The 27952-nt window shown below is 42.0% G+C and overlaps 1 protein-coding gene across 1 annotated transcript in view; it reads right to left on the bottom strand.

Moving 5' to 3' along the window:
* gng12b (guanine nucleotide binding protein (G protein), gamma 12b) overlaps positions 1–27952 on the bottom strand; it is a 55307-nt gene that overhangs the window by 23067 nt on the left and 4288 nt on the right. Inside the window, exon 2 of the mRNA XM_072390182.1 lies at positions 9210–9296. Coding sequence (XP_072246283.1) covers positions 9210–9277 — 68 coding nt within the window. The 5' untranslated portion in view covers positions 9278–9296. The remainder of the gene's footprint in view (positions 1–9209; positions 9297–27952) is intronic.

Here is a 27952-nt window from a genome sequence, read left to right as displayed (position 1 = left end):
AGACCACCAACCAACAAGGGGCAGAATAATCCCCTGGTGGCATTTTGCAGGCAGAAGTAGTACACTTCTGCCTCCTTGCAACGACATCATTTACGAGCAGGAAGGGTGTTAGACCCGGGCTCCAACTCAACCCTCATCTGGAAACGTCAGCCCTCACCTTCTTCATATTACCAGCGACTGACTTTCCTTAAAGAGCACCCGGAGTTGTGCTTCTCAGAAGAACGGGACCAGATGACGTCATCGCAATTGAATTCTTTTATTTTTGGATTTGTTATAATCATAATCGTGTTTGCTTGGGCTTTGCTTAAACTTGCTCTTACAGGTCATACCAAATTATAAACATTGCAGTATCACCCTTATGTTATCTTTTTAATAATGTGTGCTATTTGCTAAGGAGTTGGGTAATGTTGACAAACTATAAGGTTTTAAGCTCCTCTAGGGGTAACCCCGCCTAGAGCACCCTGATAGATAAGGTCTGACTTACCAAGAAAGTTTTGCTTGCTATTTTTATCATACTTGAGACACAGTGAAACATATTAGAATGTTATTGTTTGGGAGTTGGAAAATTCTCACATGTTGTGCAGCCATCACGTGCGTGATTGTCCCCCTGATCTTCTTGTTATGTGAACCCAGTCCTGCACACAAACGACCCAAACGACAAACTCAAAAACAAGATTTTTGTTTGAATCAATATGGCGGCTTGGAGTTGAATTATACAGTAGGCTCCACCACAGCGTTTCAATTCGATTTGTGCGACGTTATTAAATGCGGAGGCAATGCAGCGGGTTGGAGAGGATATGATGTTTATCTCTGTGCTGACTCCTTTGTAAGTGAAGATTGCGCAAGGCGCCGAACGCCAGGTGGCTCCACGTGGTGGAAGCGTCTGTGCCACTCGTGGGGTCAGGCGGTGGGTTATACAGGGCCATGGACGCCCACTTATACGTATGGGAATGCAACCAAAGCTGCGAAAGTCGCCTTAGCCAGAGAAGGATGGGTTAATGATAAGCAAGGTCTGAACCCTCTCATGTTATCAATTGATAAAATGACAGGCGGATTTCACCCGGAAGGGCAAAATCATGACAAAACAGTGTATTTCATTCTCGGGGTGGAGACCTCAGGTAATGACCCTCAGGCTTTTGTAAAAGTCAATTTCATCACACCACCAGTCAATTTAACTAGCACCCCTTCGCCAGACACAACTGTAAACCCACCAGTTGGACAGGATAAGAAACTGGCCGAATCGGTAATCCAAGACAGCAATTCTAAGTTTAAGGTAATTGACTTTGCTCAACTGAAACCCGCAGATGTAGTGCGTATGGCCACTGGCGTCTCAGAGGAAAATTTATGGCTATCTTGGGTAGCTCAAACTGCTCAGGAAAATAGTAAAGGAGATTGCGTGGCCTGTGCGTCTGCGCGCCCTAAACTGGTTACCGTCCCAGCTCCTCTAATTACTAATGACACATCAGGGTATCAATGTATGATGAATCTCACTTGGGGCAGAGATACAAGCTGCCAGACTCTGGGCAGTCTTTTCCCACCGATTAGCAACAAGACTATAGTTGGCCCATTTACGCCAGAGAAGGGTAATGGTTCGTATGTGTGCTTTAACATTACAACCCCGCGCTGCACGGTTAATCATACCAAGCCATCACCCGATGTTCAGTTAGGCGCTATAGATCCCTCATGGTGTCGGGGGATGAGGCCAGGTAATGAATTAGGAGGGTGGGCGAGAGCAGGATTGTATTTCTATTGTGGTCAACCTAAATTACATGTCAGGGTCCCACCTCACAGCAGGGGGGTTTGCGCGATGGTCAGATTACGTACTCCTCTTATCCTGTTAGGAGATAGGTTAAGACATTTACATGGGGAACGGGACAGCAGTGCGGCTTTGACTCGCCGACGACGTCGCCATATTCTTACACGGCGCAGCACACACAATTTTGATTTATCAGTTGATAACCCCACATACATGGATGCTATAGGAGTACCACGTGGAGTTCCTAACGAATTTAAATTGGCGGATCAAGTTGCGGCAGGATTCGAGAATATTCCTATTATAGCGGCCTTCTTTCCGGTGACTCCGAATAAAAATGTGGATCGGATTAATTATGTACATTATAACGTGTTGCGACTGACCAATTTGACCAGGGATGCTGTTGCAGGTTTGGCAGAACAGACAGCTCCCACCTCGCTCATGGCGGTGCAAAATAGGATGGCCTTAGACATGTTGTTAGCGGAAAAAGGTGGTGTTTGTGCCATGTTTGGGGACATGTGTTGCACATTTATCCCCAATAATACGGCTCCAGATGGTTCGGTATCGAAGGCCCTAGAAGGATTGCGTACGCTCTCCAAAACAATGCATGAACACTCGGGGATTGACAATCCGCTGGATGAATGGCTGACCAAGGTGTTTGGGAAATGGAAGACTCTGATAATGTCACTTTTTGTATCTCTTGCTATATTCGTCGCTATTTTGGTGACTTGTGGTTGCTGCTGTATCCCATGTATTCGTTCACTTGCCATTAGACTTATAACTACCACTATAGAGGGGAAGGCTCCCTCCCCTTTGGTAATGCCACTGCTGAACCCTCCCGATCCTGATATAGATGAAGACGATATCATCAGAATGTCAGAGATTGTGTGATCACCTTGTAGTGATCAAAAGGGGGCGTGAGGTTTTTCAATTTATTTTTAGTCATGTATTGTTACTCAGCTATTTGTGTGATCTCTTAATAGAGATCAAAAGGGGGTATTGTGAGTGAGGATAGCTGTATAAGGTGATATCCTGTATAACCGACTTGCTCATTTCTGTGCTTGCACAGCAGCCTGATAAGGAAATATCTCTGAGAACAACAGGTTGTAAAACTAGGACCGCACCCACAACGGTCTTCTGAAAGTAACGCCTTATACCAGTACACATACGCACACACATAGAGGAAGAGATAAGATATTGACGCACACACATCTCATAAGGCGGAGACTGAACTCAAGTCTATATAACATCACACCCCTAGACAACGACAGAGCTTTTCCGTACTTTGTGCTGTTCGCATGCATTGTACTGAACTGCTCTCCGCACTTTGCAAACTGCGCAAATAAAACTGTGATGATTCTTATATCGTCTCCTCTGTCTTCCTCCTTCACTGCATCAACGGACTCGGAAAGAGGTACAGGTTGACCTCAACAAATACAAGGCTGGGGATTCAAGGTAAGGCTAGGATGAAGAACTCTCACTGGGATTGTTACAACACACTGAAACGAGACAGAGGGAGACGTAGACTATAAATACACATGAGGGAAAATGGGGAACAGGTGGAAACACTCTCATCAGGGATCAGGGAAGACAATCAGACAGGTGACACACGAGGAAGGGCAAGTGACCCGAAACGAGAGGGAAGATTAATCTTTCAAAATAAAACAGGAAATGACGAGAGAAGACAAGGTACAAAACAAAAGACCTCACCGGGTCATGACACATGCAAGCAGAGTTACCACCTGCATGTTTTTTTTAGCTCTACTTCTTTCCTCAACAAAAAATACACTGTGCAAAAAGAAGTATCAAAATGATGAATTAATCACACAAAAGCTCCTGATTGTCTTTGGTGTTCATTTCTGCAGAGATAGTTAGAGAGGGGTGAGAAAAATTTACACCATTTGTACAATAAATGCGACCGGTTTAAACAGTCATTTTTTACCTGGGTACACCCACTAAAACAATTCAGTTAAATTATTACCTATTTCCAGAAATAGTCATTTTAACCTCAATGCTCTGAGGACTACGACTTTCCCAGGGGATAAGACTATGTTGTGAACCTCCTTAACTGAAGTCATTCATGTCATGATCATGCTTGGCTGTTGTTGCTGTTTGGTTTCTGAGTCTTAGGTGAGGGTGGGGCAGGTTTCCTGGGAGTCTGGGGCGAAAGCTGGATCACTCCTGCCGTCACACCTGATCTTCATCTACCCTCATCAGAACACCCTTTTTAAGGATCTGCAGGAGCTGCCAGATTATCTCACTTCCTGAGTGGTAATACGGCTCCCTTCTATCTCGTCAGAGAAAAGGTTTTCTCAGCGTTACATACTCAGTGGGTCTATATGATGAGATTAACTCGATTGTAGCTATAGTTGGGTTATGCTCCTTATCTGAGCGAGGGTAATTATCCTTGGATATATGACGATGAATGAATCAAATCACTGGCACAAAGCATGTCATACCCCGATATGATAGGTGGCGCTGTATCCATTTCAACCATCGCTAATAGAGCCACTTCCAGTTGACTACCAACAACAACAAAAAACTTAGGCATTTGGGAAAAGATGGCGAACAAAGAGCAAGATGAGGCTGCGTCCCTCTACATTTTATTCTTGGTGAGCATGGTTATTGCACAAACGTGATGCACAACTGTGCTCTTGATTGCAATGATTATGGAGGTGTGAATACTTGTGCAGTATGAATGTGCTTTATGGCAGTAGTGCAAACAGGCAAGTAGTGCAAGGCTGGTAGAGAATCCAGCATTAAATATGGACAATATAAAATCTATAGCAGTGCAAGAATAGAGTTTGGAAAGACAAAATCAACTGTCAATATTGAGGTTTAAAGTGATGGGTGTGTACAGTTTGAGTCCAAGGTTCAAAATGAGCCTACAGCTGGGTGTAGTGAGAAGTGGATGGTCCTGAGAACCCATAACCAGGATATGGATCGTACAGTGGATAGGTGGGTGCGGGTGGCCCCTGTGAATGCTCTGGGGGATAGGAGGGTGATGGTGTGGCCTGTGAACGGTTTGGGGGACAGGAGTATGTGTTCCCATGGAAGTTCCGCATACCCTCCATGAGTGTAGCAACCATTGATGCATTGCTCTAGAGGATGGTTGCAATAAATCGGTCCTCCCGCACCTCACTCCTTTCCATATGCCCTTCCCATCTTTGATTCATGTCCCGAATCTCCTGGAAAAGGACATCAATGTCCCTCTGGTGTCTCCTTGTTGCTGATTGCTGGGCCCTTGTCCCTTATGAAATAACAGGTATAAAGTCAGTTATGTATCCCTACTGATCAGGCATGTGATAGTATCATGTAATCATCTTGAAATCAGCTGTTTGTTAGGCTACACAAAATGTGTGACAGGTCCCTGGACTGGCAACCTGTCCAGGGTGTACCCCGCCTCTTGCCAAATGACCACTGGGATAGGCTCCTGCAACCTGACCAACAGATTAAGCGGGTATGGAAAATGGATGGACGGAGTCCTGGCCCTATTAAAAATCAGTTGGCGTTTAAACGTTGGTGTCATTTCCATCATTGCTGTATCTGAACTGATAAATACCCGTGACCACTATATAGTTATATACGAGGTACTCAATGGCAATTATGCACTGAAAAGCCAGATTTACAAGAGTGTTTGTGGGTTTTTGGACCACGAAAGTTCTTTGCAGAATCCACAAATTTATTTGGATTATTAAGGATTTATTAAAGATTAAGTTTATGTATTACAATTTCCTCGCAAGGTTGACGCACTAAAAACTACTAGTTAGCGTTCAGAACGACACATGGTCAGGGTTAAACTCCACCACTTAATCCAGCCTGTCGAGCAATAATAAAGATATACTACTTCACTCTTGACATGGTGCATTGATAAGTGATTACAGGGGTTGAGGGAGAACAGCATTATGACCTGTGACAATAAAACCTGATCCAGTGAAAACATACATTAATATAAAAACGGTAAGCGCTTTGTGTTTTATTGATTTCAACATGAAAATCCCTTTTTTCATACTTCCACTCACTGTGACCAAAAAGGTTATATTTTCTTGTCAGTATTCAGAACCTGTTTTCAAAATGCATCAGACTTATTTAGATGTTCATTTGAAAATCAGGAAGATCTTATTTGAAATTAAATGAAACAGTAAAGACATTTTGGAAGTATTTTGCTGTATAAATGAAAAATCCCCCAAAAGAGAGCTTAAAGACTTTATTATTTATGCCACTTGCCAAAACTAAGCACTACCCTAAACATTTATATTGCAAAACAATAAACTTAATTTAGGTGCTGAACATCACTTATTTTTTAGCGACTGTATTTATGCAACAAAAACAATGGACACACCATACTAGTGAAAACGTCTTGCTCTAGGCTCTCAAACCTAACGTACTTTTACTCTGCAGTGATGAGGAGGGACAGAGAGATACTGTAGGCTCTGTTTCAAGTGGGTCTTTATTTCTTCTTTAGAGGCAGAAAACATAGTCCACTGTTTTTATCCATGAACCTCGCCTATTAGAAACTCCATAACTAATTTTAAGTTATTTAATTACTTTAGTTATAATACACCTATGGTTATTCTTTATGTACTAGCTGTATGTATGTTCTGCTAATAGACTGTATCTACAGAATGGATGTGGCCACTGTGATGTCATCTTTGGATTTGTGAGCTGCTGTTTTGAGGCCTTGAATTTAGCATTTAGTTTTTGATTGTTGGATCCCATTTGACCCATGTGCTCTTATTTGTCACTCTATTAATGTGTATAATGTGTACGACAACATTTCCATGCAAAATGTAGAATATAGAAATGTATATTTAGGAATGTATGAAAGAATTTGCATAGCTCTGACAATGCTTACGCACATAATCTAGAACTGCAGATATAAATCACTGCTGGAGCAGCATCCAATTTCAGCACCTGCATTTCTTTATTTCCTCAAATTAATAATTACTCAGCTGTTGTGTTTAATTAGAAACAGATATGTTGCCTAAATTTTGTCATCACTTAGACACTTGTATTTGAAAACATAATGGCTGATCTGAGCTGTGCCCTATGTTTTCAGAGAACGCACTAATCTGTTTTGTGTAAGCACACAGAAGCTTCTGAGCAAAAAACACTTCACAAAAGAGATCCTGTTGAGATTTAGGCTGTTGTATGAAAGCTATTCTGGTGAATATCCATGTTTTGTCCAGCATGGTTTTTTTGGCTGCAAGCACTTTCCAGATCATTGAGCCAGATTCTTACACAGATGTTGGATGCTGTCAGTTATCTGAGCCAAAAATACATTACCGTAAGTTCCTCTGGACAAATAGACAACAGACCAAAATCAAACTGGAAAGAACTGTTTCTCCATTGAAGTTATATTTTTTGAGATGTAGTTTGATAGCGAGTCATATCCTTTTCTTTTCTTTTTTTCTGATACAGATCTATCCTCTGATCATGTGGCATTAAGTGCACTTGTCACTGCAGTGCTTTTTCTTTTTTTCTCCGCTTGCACTTTCATAAGTGTGTTCCAAATTTTTTAGTTTTTTTTATTTGCGTAAAGCCCATTTGAGGCCTTGTATATGAAATGCACTACATCAATAAATTTGACCTGACTGAGCTGTGTGAACTAAACAGCAGCTTTTGGTTGTTTTCAATCTCCTCAACAAGCAACTTGATCTCTCTTTCAGTAGCTTTTTTTCTTCACTCTCTTGGCCAATATTCAAGCAAGGAACATCAACAACTTGCATGTAGTTTTTAAATCACGTTTTTATTCATATATGGTTGACTGAGGGCATTTTTACGGAATCCAACATCTGATTATTTACTAAGGTGCATATGACCGAGAATGGGCATGTTTTATACAACCATCCATTTTTCTATACCTGCTTAATGCAACCCAGGGAGGGAGTGCTGGAGCCTATCCCAACTGTCACTGAGTGAGAGGCAGGGTACACCCTGGACAGGTCAACAGTCCATCAAAGGGCCACATAGAGACAAACGAGACAAAAAACTCCTAGGGTCAATTTAGAGTCATCAATTAACCTAACATGCATGTTTTTGGGCAGTGGGAGGAAGCCGGAATACCTGCAAAGAACCCATGCATACATGGGGAGAACATGCAAACTCCACACAGAAAAAAAATCCCCAGCTGGGATTTGAACCAGGAACCCTCTTGGTGTGAGGTGATGGTGCCAACCACCACACCAAAACCACTGCCATGCAGCCCATGTTTTACACATTCACAAGACAGAGCTCAGAACATTTAATTCATAAGCTTGATAAATGAGGGCTCAGGACACTGTGCACAGCTGTAGTCAGCAATAGATACCAAAAGTCTTTTTGTGACAGGCTGTAAACATATTCCTCCTGTAAATGTGGGCATGTTAACATAGGGGAAAATGTGTTCCAACTATTTTTTTAAATCAGTTGCCATTCAAGGTACTTCAGTTTTTTGCAGCTGCATGCTCGATGTTTTCAGCTCAACTGGTTGCCGTTAAGTGTTGCTCTGCAGCGTCCCTTCAGAGAATTTAATCTAGCATCAACTGTTACTCACTCATACACACTCCCCTTAACAGCTAGCTCACACAGGGGTTACCCTCAGTACCAATGCAAGAAATGTTGTGTTTACTCTTCTTAATAAAAATGTCCTTTCAATGAAAAATCATCAATTAACGGTAAAACTTCAGTAGATTATAAAATTTAATTAATGTGATAGACCACATTTAAAAAGTTACTAAACATTAGCAACCTCAGGATGAAGCTGTTTTATAAGTTTTGTACACTTTCCAGGTATATTGTACACAATTAGGAGACTACTGTGTAACATGCTTGAGCAGCAGTAACTAAACCAAATGAACAGAGACAAAAATGAAAGTGAAACCCAGGGTGCAGCCTTTCACTCATAAATCTCTCTCGGATCAACAGGCCAATTTGAACTTAGGTTGTATCTCTCTCTCGGGTGGGAGGTCTTTTTAACTTAGGAAAGTGCATTATTCCGTGAAGAAAACTTAGAACTTTGCTCACTCTGTTGCAATGAACAGTTAGGATAAAGAAATATTGCATCATGCAGTTAAAGCATGCAAAACCTGTTTGTGAGTGCATCAAGGTCAGAATAGCTATAAAATTAGAGAAACCTTTTGCTTTGTTGGCAAAAAGGTTGATCTAATCAGAACTTGCCTGTGATTTAGAGAAGGTGATAGTAAATGATGCCACCAGATCTCTTATCATGATGAACAAGTGGCAAAGAGAAGGAGACAGAAAAAGGGGGAGCAACGAAAAAAAAACAGTCCTCTGACCTCAGTAAAAAGAATGACTCTGCTCTTCCCCACCTCCTTCTCCTCCTCCCTGTGAACTTTGGAGTACCCCAGAGCTGAGTTTGCACTACAGTGCATATAATGAGCAACTGTGGGGGAGGCAGGAGAGGCCTGCAGACATAAGAGTGCCTTATAGGGAGACTCAAGTGGCTGCAGCTTACTTGAATATGATCCTCTTTTCTGAAAGCCGTCCTATTGTCAGCTTGCAGTCTTGACGCATTGGTAACATGCCCTTTGGCCTCAATTACCTGTAATAAAACAAGTACTATTAATTCAAAAGAAATCTCAAAAATTCACCTCACCTTGCCCAGTGTGGGGCAAGGGTCACTATGGGAAACAAGTACGAAGGGAAGTTCAAAGTTGCATTTCAATGTCCCGCGCGCTTCTGCAGCACAGCTTATTTCCTCGGTGCTCTGTGACAGTTGGCTAACTTCACACGTAGTGTGCTACTGATAGTTTTGTGTGACATGGCAGGATATTTATCAGATTTTGACGATGTGGACGACAACTTTAAGATGTACAGCCTTACCGGAGTGAATGAGCTGTGCTGCAGCAGCGGGCGTCGATGACATCATCCCAGTAGATGAGTGTGTAGAAAACCCTCTTATAAGCCCCCTGATAGCCGCCAGTAACAACAACATTACAGCTATGAACTAACAGTGCAATAGTAAGCGTTCATTCATTCATTTTAAAGTATTGGTGAAATAAAGACTGATAATGCCTTATTTAAAGGCTGCATCATCTATGCCCCATTCACTCTGTTATATGGATCTGGAGGAATCTAAATATCTTTCGAAGGACGCTGACTTTCACCAAACTGCTCTCGGTGAGTAGATGAAAGTAATTCATGCCAGAAATAAGGTCTAGGTTTAAAAATACCGGAGTTCCCCTTTAAGTGGTGGAGTTTAACCCTGACCATATGGTGTTCTGAGCGCTAACTAGTAGTTTTTAGTGCTTCAACCTTGCGATGAAATTGTAATACATAAACTTAACCCTTAACTAACCACAACAACCAAATAAATTTGTGGATTTCGTGGTCCAAAAACCCACAAACGCTCTTGTAAATCTGGCTTTTCAGTGCATTGGGAAAGTGCTTAATTGCCATTGAGTACCTCATAAATAACTCTACAGTGGTCACAGGTATTTATCAGTTCAGGTACAGCAATGATGGAAACGACACCAATGTTTAAACACTGATTTTTAATAGGGCCGGGACTCGATTAAAAATAATTATCTAATTAATTAGAAGCTTTGTAATTAATTAATCGAAATGAATCGGATTTGAATCGTATATAAATATTTGAACTGAAAACAGTGAGAAGCAATTTTTTTCACATGGATCTTAGTATACCATTGAATAATGACTGAATACATAAGCTTAAGCAACAAAACATCATTTGTTTTTTTTCAAGGTGGTACTTAACCAACCATGCTGTTATCGATTTTTTTTTTTTTAATGCCTTTTAGAGACAGAAAGCAGAGAGAGGGGGAATAACACACAGTAAAAGGCCATCTAATGACGACGCTGAAGTTGGCTTCCGATTCGCCACCTCAAATTCAGCACTTAAGGGGAAAGTTAAGGGGAAATTAACTTATCGTGCAGTGCGACTGTTTATTTATGTTTATGTTTATGTATTTAGCAGACGCTTTTATCCAAAGCAACTTACAAATGACGATATAACAAGCTATATAAAAAGCTATCAATAAACTACATAGAAGGAACCCACGAGTCCGACTCTGTCAGAGGTGACAGAATTTGATGCGGGCGGCTAAGGGTAGCCAGTGAAGTTCAATGAACAGAGGGGTGACGTGTGCTCTTTTAGGCTGATCGAAGACCAGACGCGCCGCCGCGTTCTGGACCATCTGCAGAGGTTTCATAGTACAGGCTGGGAGACCATTTAGGAGAGCATTGCAGTAGTCAAGGCGGGAGATGACCATGGCCTGCACCAGGAGTTGGTGCGGTCTGGTCTGATCTTTCTTATGTTTAGTAATGCAAAGCGGCATGAACGAGCAACCGAGGTAACGAAGGTTAGTTGGTCATCAATCATGACACCCAAGTTTCTAGCAACCTTTGATGGAGCAAGAGATAGGGATTCAGTTTGGATGCAGATGCTGTGTTGTATGCTTGGTTTGGCTGGGAAGACAAGCAGTTCAGTTTTTGGGAGGTTAAGTTGGAGGTGATGGGCTTTCATCCATGTTGATATGTCAGAGAGACAGTCTGAGATTCGTGCTGAGACCGTGTGGTCGTCAGGTGAGAATGACAGATAGAGCTGGGTATCATCAGCATAACATTGGTATGAGAAGCCATGTGATCGGATATCTGTCCCAGTGAGTTAGTGTATATGGCAAATGTTTGTATATGTGTATATGTTTGTATAGGTGTATATGTTTGTCCACCGACTGACTGTTTTTTAGTGTAACTTCTTGATGTGCAAACTTTTTAGACATTTTAGGTAAGACATCAGCTTTGACTGACACCTACTATTGTATCTGTGTAACTTTTATTCAGTTTGTGAAAATGCTAAAGGGGAGATTTCACCGTTTTTATTTTATACAAAGACCATATTAGACTAGGTACAGATCAAAAACAACTGTACCCAGACTTCTCAAATCTGGACTAGATTATCATACAGAGGCTACATATTCTTTTAAACACAGTCTCTGATTTGTAAAACCTTTATTCTAATTGTAAAAATGCAATAAAGGCACATTTCAGCGTTTTTTCAGCATATAGACCACTTTGGACCAGGTCTAGATCAAAAACCACTTTGCCTAGACCTCTCAAATTTAGACTGGATTAATGTTCGGACTCTACAGATACATAAAAACACAGTCTCTGGTTTGTGAAACCATTATTATATTTGTGAAAATGCAAAAAAGACACATTTCACAGAATTTTCAGCATATAAACCACATTTGACCAGGTCCAGGAAAAAAACACAGTACCTACACCTCTCAAATCTGGACTGGATTAATGTACAGACCCTGAAGTTTCATGAAAAGACCTGTGAAACCTTTATTCAAAGTAAAGGAACAAAAACGGGACATTTTCATTATTTTAACATATTTTCTTTCATGTCAAACCCTGTCTCTCCATCTCATTGGACATGAAAAGGTCGTCTTTCTCACTACAAAACCGTAAAAAAGTAAAAATGTTATGTTTATCTCTTGAGAAACATTAAACACATCTTCATTGATTGTTCAATTGGGAAACATCCTATAAAAGTCATGATTTGCACTTACCTTTCCTCTATCTGGCCATGGTCCACTTTTGCCACAGCTTTCGTCACCGTCAGTTTGCAGACCTCTTCCATAGCCTTTATTGTTGCCTGTGTTAGAACCACTTTTATTATTAGAGCTATTATTTATCATTTGAACAATACAATTACAGTAATTAGCAAATATGAATACCTGATTGATTAAAATAGTTTGTTGGCTTTACTAACATCTGCCATCATTCCAGACCCTGTTCTTGTTCTCCCGGCCACCAGTTGTCCTCTTTGTGTTCCTCCCTTTCCTCATCACCTGACCAACTATCTACCTACAGACATGATCCTGACCCTACCCGATTGTCCTTAGTTTAAAAATATTAAGTTTGTCCTGCTTATCATTTGTCACAGTATATCTCCTACAGACTCCTACAGACATTTTTACAAAAATGAAGCTAATTCAGGTGTTATATTTGTTCACTATTAATTATTGAGGTGTGTTGTAAGTACATCCATTGCATACCAGATTACATTTATTTTTGTAAGGCTGTAGCCACCCTATGTTGCATGAACTGCCTTCCTGCAGTCTTACCTACCTTTTTTAAAAGCTCTTTCCTGCTCGACCCTGTAGTTTTTCAGTTTGTTGGTGTCTTGTACAACTGCTAACAAATTAAACCTTTGTCTCTAAATCCTCCATTTTCCTGGGTTTCTGATTCATCTTTTCTGTTAAAGGCAACATTTCAAGTTTTCCTTTATCTTACTGTCACATCACATATTTATGTGGTTCTCTCACTTGTCCTTTTTCCTTTTGCTCATTTTACTATTCCCCTTCTATTTAATCCTTCCTTTTGTTAAATTATATTTAGGGCACACTTAGAGATACTATTTATTACAGAAAAATGTGTTTACAATAATAATAACTCACTTTGTGTAACTTATCTGAAAATGTACTGCACTATACGGTTAAGCAGAAGGTTAAAAGATTGACATTAGAAATATTTGATCTTCAAAGAACAGAAAAGCACACATCTTCTGCGGTCAAACCTTTACTACCAATGCTTCTCTTCACTTTACTTAATTAATAGGAATACTCTCCATCCATCCATTTTCTATACCCACTTAATCCGTCAGTCGGATTGCTGGGGGGCTGGAGCCTATCCCAGCGGCCATCGGACGAGAGGCAGGGTACACCCTGGACAGGTCGCCAGTCCATCACAGGGCCGCACAGAGGCAAACGAGACAAACAACCACACACATGCTCACACTCACTCCTAAGGACAATTTTAAGAGACACCAATTAACCTAACATGCAATGGGCAATGGGAGGAAGCCGGAGAAAACCCACACATACACAGGGAGAACATGCAAACTCCACACAGAAAGGCCCCAGCTGGCAGCTGAACCTGGAACCCTCTCGCTGTGATGGTGCTAACCACCACACCATTGTGCAGCCCCTCCTTTCCAAATTGAGAGCACTCAGATTGCTGTCTACTACAGGTAAGACATTAGATTTTTCACACTCAAACACCACAGATTTTCGGGAGAATGTACAGGCAATGTGGTCTGGATGTTTTTTAACAGGAATGGATATTAGGCTCCTTGTTGTGTTGGTATCAATATTACATGCTTTCGTATGTATCCACAATAATACAGGCCTGCAAAGAGGAGACTGAAAGAGCAATTCTTACCAGGAAACCGACACGCGAATATTTGCTGTGACGTTAACATGTTGTTTCACCAGCTCTGAATTTTCCGGAGATTTTACTAGGGAGCCAGGTGGACAGTCTCCACCAGGAGTCTGAAGTGAATGATGCAGAAATTTGTAAATGCCACCATTCCAGAAAATCTCTACATTTCAAGACACCAGTGCATATGGGAAAATGACTATTGACTACTCATAAGTATTTCACACAGCCCCAATAAATAAATAATGAAATAAATTCACTGTAAGTAAGGGTACTTTTACTCTTTTGACATTTAGTACAATAATTTACGAAACTAAATAAATTACTTTATCTGGGAACATGTAAGTGTACATTCATTCTAGACCAATCCACAGGACTAATCAATCGTTAACTGAGTGCGACCCTGGAGCAAAACCTGTATGTCCTCTTGGGTGTATCACTCATGCACAAAGATATGTCTGCAGTATGCACAGCAGCAGCAAGTGATGCCACCTGATACTGACAGTTGTCATTAGGAGTTACAGCTGTTATGGAAGTTTTTAATCGCTTCCTTCCTAATACCTCTGATGAGCAATGAAATAGAGAAACTTACTTTTTCTGCCGGCCGGCTAAGTTTTTTATTCTTCGTTGCAAGGAAAAAGATCAGTCCACACCATTCAGCGGCAATGGTATGAAAAGATACAGACAAAAGAAATACAGAGTATTTATACCTGAAGATGGGGGGCTTTGTTCTTTAGATGTGTAATCACATCTCCGGGGGGGGGGGGGGGGGCAGGATGCAGTCTTGATGGTAATTAAGAAACAGGAGGTTAAAACAATTATCTTGTCTGAGTGTTAATTAAGAGGTAAATAGTCTGGGTGATACAAATGGTTAATGTGGATTGGAGAGTCTGTCAGTCCTGAGACAGAAATTTTACCATCACAATTCTCCCTTTTGATTATTAATTAATCACTAACAGAAAACAAACTTAAGAAAAATAAAATGGATGAAAACTAAATGCAAGAGAATACTTAAGTATCCGGTACGCTATTTGAAAATGTATCATTGTGGTAGTTGATTAGAGCAGAGAAAAGACTAACAAAACAAAGCAAACAAAAAAAACAACCCAAAAAAAACAAAATGAAATAAAATTTTACAGACTGTTATCAAAGTTAGAGTCTTAGCTGGGGTAAAATATCGGAGTCAGGAATATGAGGAGAGGTTGAATTTTGATCAGCATTATTGGCGTTCACCTGAACATGTGTGGAGGAATAAGGCATCTCTTTCATGAGCACGTTAGACAGCCTTTTCAATACACATGGAATTAAGGTGCAGAGCAAAAGGAAAATCATTACATATGGGATTATTGTTAAAAACCATGCTGGCCATCCTTGGCCCAAAGATTTCAGCCAAGGGAACCATGAGTCATTTATTACAGGAGGGAGTTGAATGGCATCTTTCATGTGTTTGATAATGTTGGTAATGTTCTCATATTCGTCGGAGTGGTTGTCTTCAATTCCAGAGGTCAACATGACCATGTTCACATCTGACAGCATGTTAAGTAGGGCGTCATGTGGGTCTGGTGGCCCATTGACTATGACTGTGAGTTGTCTGTACATATCCGAGCTTGGATATTCAATTCCACACCAATACGTGCCTGCATCAGTGGGTTTGACATCAGAGATGGTGATCTGGGCTCCGTTGGAATTTGGAGGTTTTGTTATTGTGAAGCGGTTTGGAGCAATGGTTTTGTCAGTGGTGGCAACGATCAAGTGCCAATCGTGTGGGCCGCAGGGGTCTCTGCATAGGTATACTTGGCATAATATGCCTGAACCCGTCCTGATCGCCAAATTTCAGGGTAAACGAGGCAGGTGAATGTTGCACTTTGACCTTCTGTCAAAGTGACAGTCCTGGCAGGTTTGTAGGTGTAAGCCTCCATCAGCTGTGCCAAACATGACAGCATCAGAATCAGGTGATGCATGGTGGAGTTTGGTGGAACACGTCTAGTTGGTGTTTGTTGAATCCACAGGGCCAATTCCACGGGTCGTCCTTTTTGGCGTCTGTGCGTCCTTGCACCGTCCGTCGTCTTTGGCCTCTGCTCGTCCTCGTGTCGTCCGTCACCGTCCGTCCTCTGTGCGTCCTCGTGTCGTCCGTCACCGTCCGTCCTCGCGTCGATCACGTTGGCAGCTGGGCTCCTCCGTTGGCTCAGGGATCTTCCTGCAGTGGATGGCGTGAACCCACGTTGCCCTCTCGGCTATCTTCGCAATGGTATGCGTTGTCAGAATGGATCTCGTCACCGTTTGGAATTCCAGTGCTCCTTTCTGAAGTCGTTTCTCACCACCCAGGTTGGAAGTCTGCAGAGAGAGAGAGAGAGAATAAGTTTTTTGCAATATTGTAGCATATTGTCTTCACATAGGCCAGTGGAGGGGAGTGGCCTGGTTACAGGTTTTACTCCCAGAGATGGAGGTCTGCCAAAATTGAAATTTTGATTTCAGAGTGCCATTTTCTCGTTTGACAACGTCTCTACTGGCAGGATGTTATATACAATGTTGTCTGAGGTTAATGGTAAGAAATTTACTAATTTGGGTTATTGCAGAATTGACAAAGTGAGAGCCATTATCGCTGCTCAGTTTTGGTGTAGTTGTAGTTCCCAGATGGGGAGTAATCTCTGTTAGCAGAGCCTTTGCTACCACTTGGCTACTCTGGTGTTTTGCTGGAAATACTTCCATCTATTTTGACCACATCAACTATTACTAAGCAGCGTTTCTTTCCTTCTGCTGGTGACAGTTCTCTGAAATCCATCATTAAGTGTTCGAATGGTCTGTCTGGTGATGGGTGAGCGATGTGTGTGATTGCTTTGGTTTTACCTGTTATGCGTTGCACAAACCATACGCGGGTGACTGATCTTCTGCTGCATGAACTGAAAATCCTTTGGTGAACCAGTGCTGGGTTATGGCATCCATTGTCCCCCCTTTTGACACATGGTCCAATCCATGTGTCAATTTCGCGAAATGAGGGAAAAAATGTTTAGGTAGACAAGGCTTATTATCGGTTCCTCGCCACACATCTTCCTGTGGTGTGGCAAAAGATTGCACCGTTGTGAAAGAGGTGGAAATAGTGACAGGGATCAATTATAGTGGGTAGGAGTGTAGCTTCTTTTTCAGCAGCATCCACTCTTGCATTTCCTTGAGAGACAGGACCTGTGTTGTTAGTGTGAGCAAAGCATTTACAAACAGAGATTGACTTTTTGGAGTAAAATGGCATCAAGAAGAGCTGTGACTTTGTCATGATGGAGAATGGGTTTGCCGTTAGATTTTAGGAATTGTCTGTGTTTCCACAGAGTGTCAAAATCTTGGACAACCCAAACATGTGTCTGGAATCAGATTAGATGGTTACTGCTTTGTTGTTAGCTAGTCTGCATGCCTCTGTCATTGCTATCAGTTCTGCCACCTGTGCAGAATGGTGAGGAGGGAGTGAGCTGGGGAGAAGAGTTTCATGGTTAGTGACAACAGTAAAACCAACTCTGTTGTGACCCGTTTGTGGGTCACGTGAAGCTGATCCATCTGCAAAGAGAACCAAATCAGGATTTGTTAATGGTGTTTCTTGTAGATCAGGCCTTGGTGAACAAGCCTGTTGGAGGACAGCAACACAGTTATGCTGTTCTCCATCGTCTGGTGTGGGGAGCAGAGTGGCAGGGTTTAACACATTACAGCGTTCGACAGTAATGTTAGACATTTCTAAAAGTACTGTGTTGTATCGTAGCCAGCGTGCTGTGGAGAGATGGGAAGTTTTTTTGTTCAAGTAGAATCATGGACACAGCATGTGAGACCAGGAGAGCTACATCAGAATAGGCCACAATATCACTGGAGGCCATAACTGCCTTTTCAGCTGCCGCCACATATCTGAATATATCTTGGGAGACCTGCAGCCACGGGGTCCAGTTTTGAAGAAAAATAAGCTACAGGCCGCAGCTTATTTCCATGATCCTGCAACAAAACAGAAGTCATACATCCATCTTTTTCATCTACTGTTTGAATGAACGGTCTGGTAGGGTCAGGCAGGCCCAAAGTTGGAGTGCTTTGTAAAGCAAGTTTTAGTTCTGTGAAAGATTGTTCTGCTTCAGGAGTCCATTTGATCTCATGTTTTGCTTGCAGGCCCTTGCCATGAATGAGGGAGGCGAGTGGAGCTTCAAGAATGGCATAGTTAGAAATTAATTGTCGACAGTAAGAGTACATACCAAGAAATGACATCATCTGCTTCTTTGTGATGGGTTTTGGAAGGTTCTGAATTGCATCCACTCTTTTTGGTGAAAGAGTTTTACCTTCAGAAGTGATGACATGACCTAAGAAGACAACCCTTTCCTGGACAAATTGGAGTTTTGTCAAGCTGGCTTTGTGACCAGTTTGTGCCAGATGTTTCAAGAGTGTGACTGTGTTGGCTTCACACTGCTCTTTAGTCGGACTGCAGATCATGAGGTCATCCACATACTGTAACAAAGCAGTGTCTGGGGAAAGAACAAAGGGTTCAAGACTGTCTGAGAGCTTCAATGCAAATGGTGGGACTTTCACAGTATCCTTGGCACAGACGTGTGAATGTGTAGCCCCTCCTATTGAATTTGAAAGCAAACCAGAATTAGCTTCCTGGGTGACCTGGAACACTGGAGGTGTCTGAAAGGTTGACCACTGAAAAGAATTTTGCATTAGTTGGTTGCATCACCTGCTTGCAGATCCTGAATATAGCGCCAGTCTGTTGGTTGATCTTTGCCTCTGATTTTAAACAAAGGCGTGTGTATTGGAGAATCGTTACGTGGAACAATTACTCCTGCTGCCTTAAGAGACTCAAAGAATGGTGGTATATTAACAATGGCTTTTTGTTTAAGTGAGTATTGAGCCTTGCAAGGTTTAAAGTCTGATTTTAGAATGATGACAACATTTTCACAATTTTTGACAAGGTTAACATCATACTTACTGTTGACTGTTCTTTGTGTGTGCACAAAAGATGTCAGTGAAGGTGAAAAAATAATAGATCTATCAGATGTTTGTTGCCTTTCGGCTGTAGGCTTACACAATTTCATAACTGGGCTCAAATCTTCCCAGCTATCCGATGTGTGTTTTTCTAGTGGGATGTGTGGGACTGAGTAGTCCATGGTGTACATGTTACGTTAAGCTGGTGTGAGAGAGACTGACACAGCGCATTTATGTTCTGTCCAAAAAATGTGTGTCAGTGTAAGTTTGTCAAACCTCTCCCTTAACCAGCTTTCCTCGTACGATTCGTCAGATTCTGGTGACAGATGGGAGGTACACTGCAGGTCCTCTTTGGCCATGAAGTCTGTTGAAATGATGTTTTTTGCTGAAACAAACTCAGGGAAGGTTGTTAGTGGTTGCAGATGCATATGTCATGTTCGAGGTGTGGAAGACAACTGGGGTTGGGATTATCATTTACACATCCAGTTCCTGCCTGTCAGGTTACTGGGACAGATTTTAGAAAGCAACATTTTTATTTTTTTTTTAAATCAGTTTCTCTTCTAGTTTTTCCGTTTTTCTTTGTTTTTTTTTCTTTTAAACTAAGGGACCCCCCTAATGGGAATCTGAGCTCATTTGTCCATAAATTTTAATATTTTAAGCTTTTATCCCCAAATCTCTTTTTCATGATTTCCACGATGGGCCCCTCCGGAGGCTCAACCACCTCAACGGAAAATCTCCCCATGCCCAATGGGGATGGGGAGGCCGTACGACAAATCCAGTCCAGACGTCTCTGTACTGGGTGCTTTTTTCAAATGCCAAGTCACAAATGCTAACTGTTTCGTATTTTGGCCACAAACAGCAAAAAACCCCTTCCTTTTGTGTTTTCTTTTCTTCTTTTTCTTTGTCCAAAGGATACCAGCAACAAACGGAATTATTACGTGTTCGTTTTAAAAGAGAAAGAATAGAAATAAAGAAAATAAAAAGAAGCCCTGTTACTTGTTTATCCAAGCACGTTCATCCACGTTCATCCAAGTTTATCCTTCGTCTTATTTAAACTGCTACAAGTAACAAAAAGCATGGCCACTTCGTCTCAACGCTACAAGTGGCAAAAAGCTGGCCAACTGTGGAGACCATGAAAAAACTCAAATGTGCCTAATTAAAACCCAAATTTGAAAGACAATGTATTAAGTCAATATTTCAAAACTCACCAGACGAGCTTCGCTGAACTCTGTTCTTGGAACCCCGGTGGCAGCGACTCAGGACGTGTTACCGGTTAGCCCTCCCGTCTCACAAATTAATTGAGGTTTGGAGGCTGGAAATTATCTATTTCTCCAGGTTGGCCTGTCGCTTTCCGTGCCTCGTCCCGGCTGCTCACGGGGTCCTGCCAACAACGCCAAACTGTTATGGAAGTTTTTAATCGCTTCCTTCCTAATACCTCTGATGAGCAATGAAATAGAGAAACTTAGTTTTTCTGCCGGCCGGCTAAGTTTTTATTCTTCGTTGCAAGGAAAAAGATCAGTCCACACCATTCAGCGGCAATGGTATGAAAAGATACAGACAAAAGAAATACAGAGTATTTATACCTGAAGATGGGGGGCTTTGTTCTTTAGATGTGTAATCACATCTCCGGGGGGGGGGGGGGGGGGGGGGGGGGGGGGCAGGATGCAGTCTTGATGGTAATTAAGAAACGGGAGGTTAAAACAATTATCTTGTCTGAGTGTTAATTAAGAGGTAAATAGTTTAAAACAATTAGCGTGTCTGGGTGATACAAATGGTTAATGTGGATTGGAGAGTCTGTCAGTCCTGAGACAGAAATTTTACCATCACACAGCAAACAGAAGATAAGAAAAAAAGCATACACATGTAAAGCACAGATATTGGTTACTAGGTATGCATTTTTAACAAAGGGCTGCATGCATGCACATCAACTAAAACAGTTCATGAAACCAAGATAGAGAATTTGCAGACTTCACAATTTCAATGTGAGCTGGTCTGCATGCTCTGACCTGCTGTGTCATTGTCACTGACTTCCCAATAAAAGTTAAACTGAGCACTCTGGAATACACATAATCAGAAACCAGTGACTTATTAACAGGAGTGGAAAAGACTGATGCCAACATTAGGTCATGGAGACCTAGACATGTCAGCTTTTTCAGAAGAGAAGAAATATGTAGTTTAATGGCACTGCAAACCAGTTCATTGTAGCATATGAGATCTGCTTTACCCCAGTCAACTGATCATCAACTACTTGACACTTGATTCAGTCCTTGTCTGGTGGAAAATTCAGATAGTGACTGAGCCTTTTTCAGTCATGCATTTTGGAGCATTATAATGCTATATTCATTCAAAGCACTGACCAGGATCTCACAGGGAAAGTATGTGCGGGCTGGTTGGAGCAGTTTGTTTTCAGAACAGTGTAACTCCAATGGAATGCAGTTGTAATGCCGAGCAACATACCATCCTGTTTCGCCCCAAATGAACATCAATGAAAAGCGCATTTTTACAGACCACCAAGTGTATACTTGCAAGGCAAAGCGATTAACTTATTTCTGGACTGGAAAATATTTCCTTTGCCGCTGTCTTCTGAGGGTAAAGAAAAAAAAGAAAAAAAAATTAAAGAAGTAAAGACCAGCTTGTAGAGAAGAATCCCAGGCATGTAACTGGCAGCTAGGCAACTTTTCAGGGCAGGGTGACATCCTGTCTACTGCTTGGGCTTCCTCTCTTAACAGCCAGACCCCTTGTGTTTGTTAACTTGAGGCCAACATTCCCCATAACGGCTAAGAACAGCAAAGATCAGGGTTCTTGAAATTCTTGTCTGATAGACACGTGGCACAGGAGCCTCTCAAAGTGGACACAGCAGTGCATGTAGACCGATAAAAGAAGCTGTGAACTGTTTATTGTCAAGACGCTGCAGCCATGATTAGAGAAGACATTCTGTTGCCATGCGGAATAATTTTCTGAACAACTTGTATAGTGACAGAAACATAATAAAATTGACAGCTACCTTGGGTGATCTATCTGTGCCTGCACAGGAAGCATGCAGGCACGACACAGTAATGTGGATGTCCAAGGTGTTGGAGCCACTCAGAGGCCAATGCTCAATGGGTGCAATTACACATCTGAAAAAGAAAAAAGGATCCTTGACGCATAGAAATAGGCATAGAAAAATTCCTGCCCTGATCCAGCTTTGGCAAGCATGCAAACTGATTACTACAGGAGCATTAGTGTTTCACCAGACAATGGGAAATGGACAACTGAAAAACAGAGTCAAAAACTTCCTGTGTTAATACAGCTTAAGAGTCTACAACCGTTACAACTACTCTGTTAGGCTGCACCTACATTGTGGAGCTTTGGGGTAATTACTAACACCAGCATGATATTCTCCATGTCATTCTAACCTGATGTCAAGCTAACATCCGCATGGTAGTACTACAGAAAGGCAAGAGAATCACCAACATCATTAGCATATTGAATCAAAGTTTGTGCCATACTCACACAGCATTCACCCTCTTGTCAGTGTGTTCAGTAGTAATTTAAAGCACTCCTCTGATGGACAGGTAAATCAAATAAATGCAGCAGAGGCTTTTTTTTTTGTTAATTGTTTTCTCATTGTGCCTAGTATAAACCCAAGATATTAAATTCCCTTTATTGATGTAGCACCAATTCACATCAAATTTGGAGATTTTATTGCCCAGCCCCTGACACACATTTTGTCAGGAACCTCCAGTACATAGGACGCAGGTGCAAGGTCAAGTTCGAAGCAAAGATGTTTATTTATAAAGTAAACACACAGCAGGCAGAAAAGGTCGAGGATCTCTGCTCAGAGCGACAGAATAGGCTGTGAAAAGCCCAAGCGCTCTTCTCAATAAACTAAAGGCAGAGATCGAGCGCGGCTGTAAAATTTAACAAACATAAATTCACTCCACCCTGGGAGGAAAACAAAAGGCTATGAACAATTATAAAGTAAGGGCACGCACTCCTTAATGAGGCGGATTTAAACCAAAGACGCACTCTTCAGAAACAGAGGCACTATGAATGTTAACTGTAAACTTAAGGCTCGCCTTAACGGTGGCACGAAATATTTTCATAAAACAAAACACAAAAACGCTCCGCTAATCGGAGGTGGCTATGAACCTTTACAAACTCAAAACTCTCCAAACGGGAGGACCAAAGACAAAGCTACGAAACTTACCGTTATAATAAATAATCTAGACTGGCAATAAATTACAAAGAAAACGGCTCTGCAGGAGAACACTTGACTGCAAGCTCGAGGGAGAAACTCAGGACAATGGGGAACATGGAAGGAACACGGGTTTCAGGGGCTTAAGAGAGGCTCAAGAATGAGACACAACACACTCGCATGGGACAAAGGGAGAGGAAGACTATTTAAAACATGAGGATTCCAGGGGAACAAGTGGAAACACTTAGGGAATCAGGGAAGACAACCAGACACTGGACACGGGAGGAAGGGCAAGTTATCTGAAACGAGAGGAGAAGTCATTATTTCAAAATAAAACAGGAAGTGACAAGACAATACATGAAACAAAACCCTAAATCCTGACACATTCTTAATCTGTGCTTGGACACAAATGTTGTTCCTCTGCCATTCCTCTCTGAAAAGGGATTATCCCTGTTTTAATTTATTATAGGCCTATCTCCAGCCTATGTGTCCTGGCCAAACTTCTTGAGTCTCAGTCTCAGTGTCTATGTGCTCTTGAACTGTTTATCAAGGGGCTCTGAGGTTCATCACTAATTTTACATCTCTCATCCATCACTGTTTATTTTACGAACGTGTTGGATGGTCCTCCTTGTCAATGTGTTGGCTAAAACATTGGCATAATCTTATTTTCAAGGCTGCTCTTGTTCTACTCCTTGACCTTCCTCTGCCTGAAGAGTTCAGGGCCTTATAGCCTTCGTTCACAGGTTTTTAAAAAAAAATCTTTTTCAGTCCCAAAGGTACAGTCTGAGATGGGAAGAACCGCTTTCATGTATGCTGGTCCCTTTGTTTGGAACAAACTGCAAAAAGACTTGGAACTTCATGATATGGTCTCATTGGAGGCAGATACATCTGTTTGTTGACGTTCTGTCTGATTTTCAGGTTTGATTGTGATACATCAGCAAGTTTGTATTCTATGTACAGTGTGCTGCTGTTTTGGCCAGGGCACTCTTGGAAAAGAGATTTTTTATCTCAATGAGGCTTTTCCTGGTTAATTAAACATTTTTTAAAAAGCATTACCTCAAGGCACCAAAGAGTACTACCAGCTGTGTGTAAGTTAAGTACCTTGCTGTTACTTCACGTGTTAGAGCTTGAGTTAACTTTAAGATTATTCCCCATAACTGTTACTGTCCTGCATTTCAGTTAGTGAATTTTGAAATTTTGGTAAGTTCTTGTGACCCACAAGGTAGTAGCAGTAGCTACTTCTGTAACAGAGAAAGCTACCCCCTTTGGTGCATTATCAGAGCTTGCTTAAGTTGGGGTACTTCCCAGCCACATCACAAAGTCTCTGAAGAAGCAGCACTCACTGCGGTTACATGCGGGCCATCGGATCGGATTAATGGCTAAATCACAATAAGATTGAGTTATTCCGTTCTTGTAGACACCTTAATCTGACAAGAAATCAAATCGGATCAGGTTACTTGCGATCGAATTAAGACCCCGGGATAACTCAATCCAAATGCCCACTGAACGTGCATGTAGACGACAGTGGTTCAGATCGAGCGTTCTGCGCATGCTCGAGATTTTTTCCCACGATCATCACCCGGAAGTCGAAGGAGACGATATTACTGTTGTTGTCACCGCCATCAGAAAGAACCAAACAACGCGATGGAGAATGCACCGTTGTGCATCGTGTTTGTGCCATAACCATGCTCATCACAAATGTAGAGGGACGTAGCTACATCTTGCTCTTCGTTCGCCATCTTTCTCAAATGCCTTAGTTTTGTTGTTGTTGTTGGTGAAGACGTCAACAAGAAGTGGCTCTATTAGCGATAGTTGAAATGGGTACATATATCCGAGGATAATTACTCTTGCTCAGATAAGGAGCATAACCCAACTATAGCCACAATCGAGTTAATGACTATAGCAAACAAAACTGCTTTGGTAAAAACTAAAGAGCTTCACACCAGACAACTTTTTTAAAGCTCACTCTCCATCCCAGACCTGATAATGGATACCTGAGTTTATCAGCGGTTTAAGTTTTGGTGAGTGCACAGAAGAAACAAACTCACTACTTGGTAACGGGTATGGTGTGCAGACCACTTTTCAAAAGCTTGTTTCTGAATTTTCACAGGCAGAGCATCCTTGCCATTCAGGGCAAGGCAACTTGAGAAAACAAAGTAGAAATCCTTAGAGTGCAAAACGCAAGTCTCCCGCATGAGGTCCAGACTGCAAGTAAGTAAGCCACGAAGAACTTGAGTTCATTAGATACTGAACATTTTGATCCAGACAAATGTGATCAAAACACGATAACTCTTTTACAAACTTAGATTTTAATCTGGTTGACCTTCCCAATGCAACTAAAAGGGAGAAAGTCACAATTGTGTGGAAAACCATTTGTACATTTGTTAAAGTACATAGGAATTCTTGTGCAGAGGACACACATGTACAAACATGAGAAGGAGTAAACATTAAAAACTAAAACAACAATAAAAATAATAAAATAACAATAAATATCAATAAATATCAGATGCTTTACAGTTCACCAAAGATATTGCACGTTTCCCGGTTGATTGTCAATGAATAGAGGTAGATCGGTCAAGAGGACTGATGGTACTTTTGCCATCAGTCTCACTGCAGCAGAGAAGAAACTGTTGTAAAAGCGTGTTTTCCCTGTGATGATACTGTCCGTTCTGCTTTGTCTAAGGCTGTATGTAGAGTGTTTATGTTTGAGGAAGTTGTGTGCTGGGTGATGTGTGTCTCTGATGATGCAATGTGCCTTCTTCGTGCAGCGTTGTGTGTAAATAGTGTCCATAGAGGGAAGTTTTATTTTTATGATCCTCTCTGCAGTCTTGATCACCCTCTGAAGAGCCCTCCTCTCTGTCTGGGTGGTATTACCGTATCACACAGTGATGCCGGTTGTGAGGATGCTCTCCACCAAACCTTTGTATGCTTGGGTGAGGGGGTGGAGGCTCAGGCCAGCCTTCCTGAGCAGTCTGATTAAGTGCAGCCGCTGCTGGGCCTTTTTCACTGTGGCAGTGGTGTTTGCAGACCAGCTAAGATTTGCCGCTAACAGAAGACCAAGGGACCTGTAGCTGACCACTCTCTCCACCTCAGTCCCCCTGATGTTAAAGGGCTGCAGAGGGGGGGCTTTCTTCCTAAAGTCCATTATAAGGTTTTGTCTACGTTGAGGATAATGCATCCTCACAACCTGAGGATTCACAACACAGGACAAAGTCCCAAGCCATACACAGAAACTATGGCCCAGAATTCTGACCTGTCAGATGACAACCACAGCCTCTCTTTATTTTTTTTTCTTCTTGTACATAGGTGCAAGTGATGGTGAGTGTGTCCTTCACCAGCCCTCTTTGACCATCTAATCTAGCCAGCTTTACTGTTTCAAAAAACCTTGATTTAGTCAGAGAGGACTAGAATCGCCAACAATGGAACACAAAAGGACAGGACAAATAAAGACAATAGACAGAAAACAGACAATGACAGGTGTGTGTGTAAGGTGTACTGTGGTGCATATAGATGAATGTGTGGAAGTTTGTGTTGTGGTCTGTAGGTAACCTCCTTATACATCAAAATATAAAGCCTTCCAGCAGTCAGATATAGAGCAGTGATGTTGACCTTTAACACTTACTAAACATCAACCAGTGACAGGCTGGAGCACAGCTGGTGCTGGTGTGTTGGGCCAGTGCCATGCACCTCCACCAGTGCTCTGAATTGCCCCTCAGTCCCAGCAGGAACCATGCAGCCCAGCTAGACCCTGCCAGCAATTAAGCCAGCCAGGGCATGGGCCCCCCCAACCCCAGGGGCAACAGGAAAAAGGACCTGTCCAGAATCCAGGAAAGACACCAACCAGGACAACCTGAGTAAACCAGCGGGTATGGTACGGAGGGTAGGGGGAGGGTAGCATCCCCGGCCTCATCATCGTAACCCCACCGAGGGCAAGGTGCACCCAACCCATGGGGAGGGACCAGGAGCCGACACATCCCTCCAGTCAGGAGGGGGCCACCAACCCCCGTGGGGATCCTGTTGGTAAACATCCTGGTTGGGCTTGATGGAAAAGCACCAGAGGGAGGGAGCGACCAAGGCAAAACCAGGGTCAGGGTCCCCCAAGCCAGGGGGACAGAGGGGGAGATCGAGGTGATAGAAAACATACCTGTCCCCAGCCACATCGAGCAGGTCCACACCCCAATAGCCTCGAGACACTAACCCATAACCTATGTGTTGGTGACGTTGAAGTTTAGGCTGTTTTATAATTACCAAATCAGAATACAGAATGTGCTACCAAAACCTGTGCTGTGTGAACCCCAACTAATTGACTAAGGATAGGTGATGCTTTAAAATTGGAGGGCTGGTGAAGGTGGGTCTCGCCCGATGACCGCTGGGATAGGCTCCAGCTCCCCTGCGACCCGACCGACGGATTAAGCGGGTACAGAAAACGGATGGATGGAATATATTTACTGAATATTAATAACTGTCTTTACACATTTATCAATACTTGTTGATTTTAGCAACTTTAGATGATGCTGCAGTTGTTGTAATTTAGAAGTGGTAAGCTGAAGATATTTGCTTTGAAATGTAGCCCATATAAGTAACAGTTTAAATGTTACCCATTAAAAACTCAAACAAAACGCAAATGAATGGATAATGAAGGAATCTTAACGTGTTTTCAAAGATGTAATTAACTAGTTGTTCTGCAGTGCATGTTTTAAAAGCTTTGGCCAATTCAACACATGATTTTCTATCAGATTGGCCCTAAAAGAAGGATTAGTAGCATATGAGCTGTCCATGGTTCAACTGCAGATGAGGGAAATCTGAGTATTTTAGAATAAAATTGCCAATCAAGTATTTTTCAGTTTGCTGTGAGGTTTGAAAACTGAAAAAGAAGAGAAGGGCAG

This window comes from Leuresthes tenuis, unplaced genomic scaffold (assembly GCF_036924035.1).
Source record: "Leuresthes tenuis unplaced genomic scaffold, fLeuTen1.0.hap1 SCAF_7, whole genome shotgun sequence".
NCBI classification, from domain to species: Eukaryota; Metazoa; Chordata; class Actinopteri; order Atheriniformes; family Atherinopsidae; genus Leuresthes; species Leuresthes tenuis.
The sequence above is the reverse complement of the archived record's forward strand: the minus strand, read 5'-3'. Positions and strand labels throughout refer to the sequence as shown.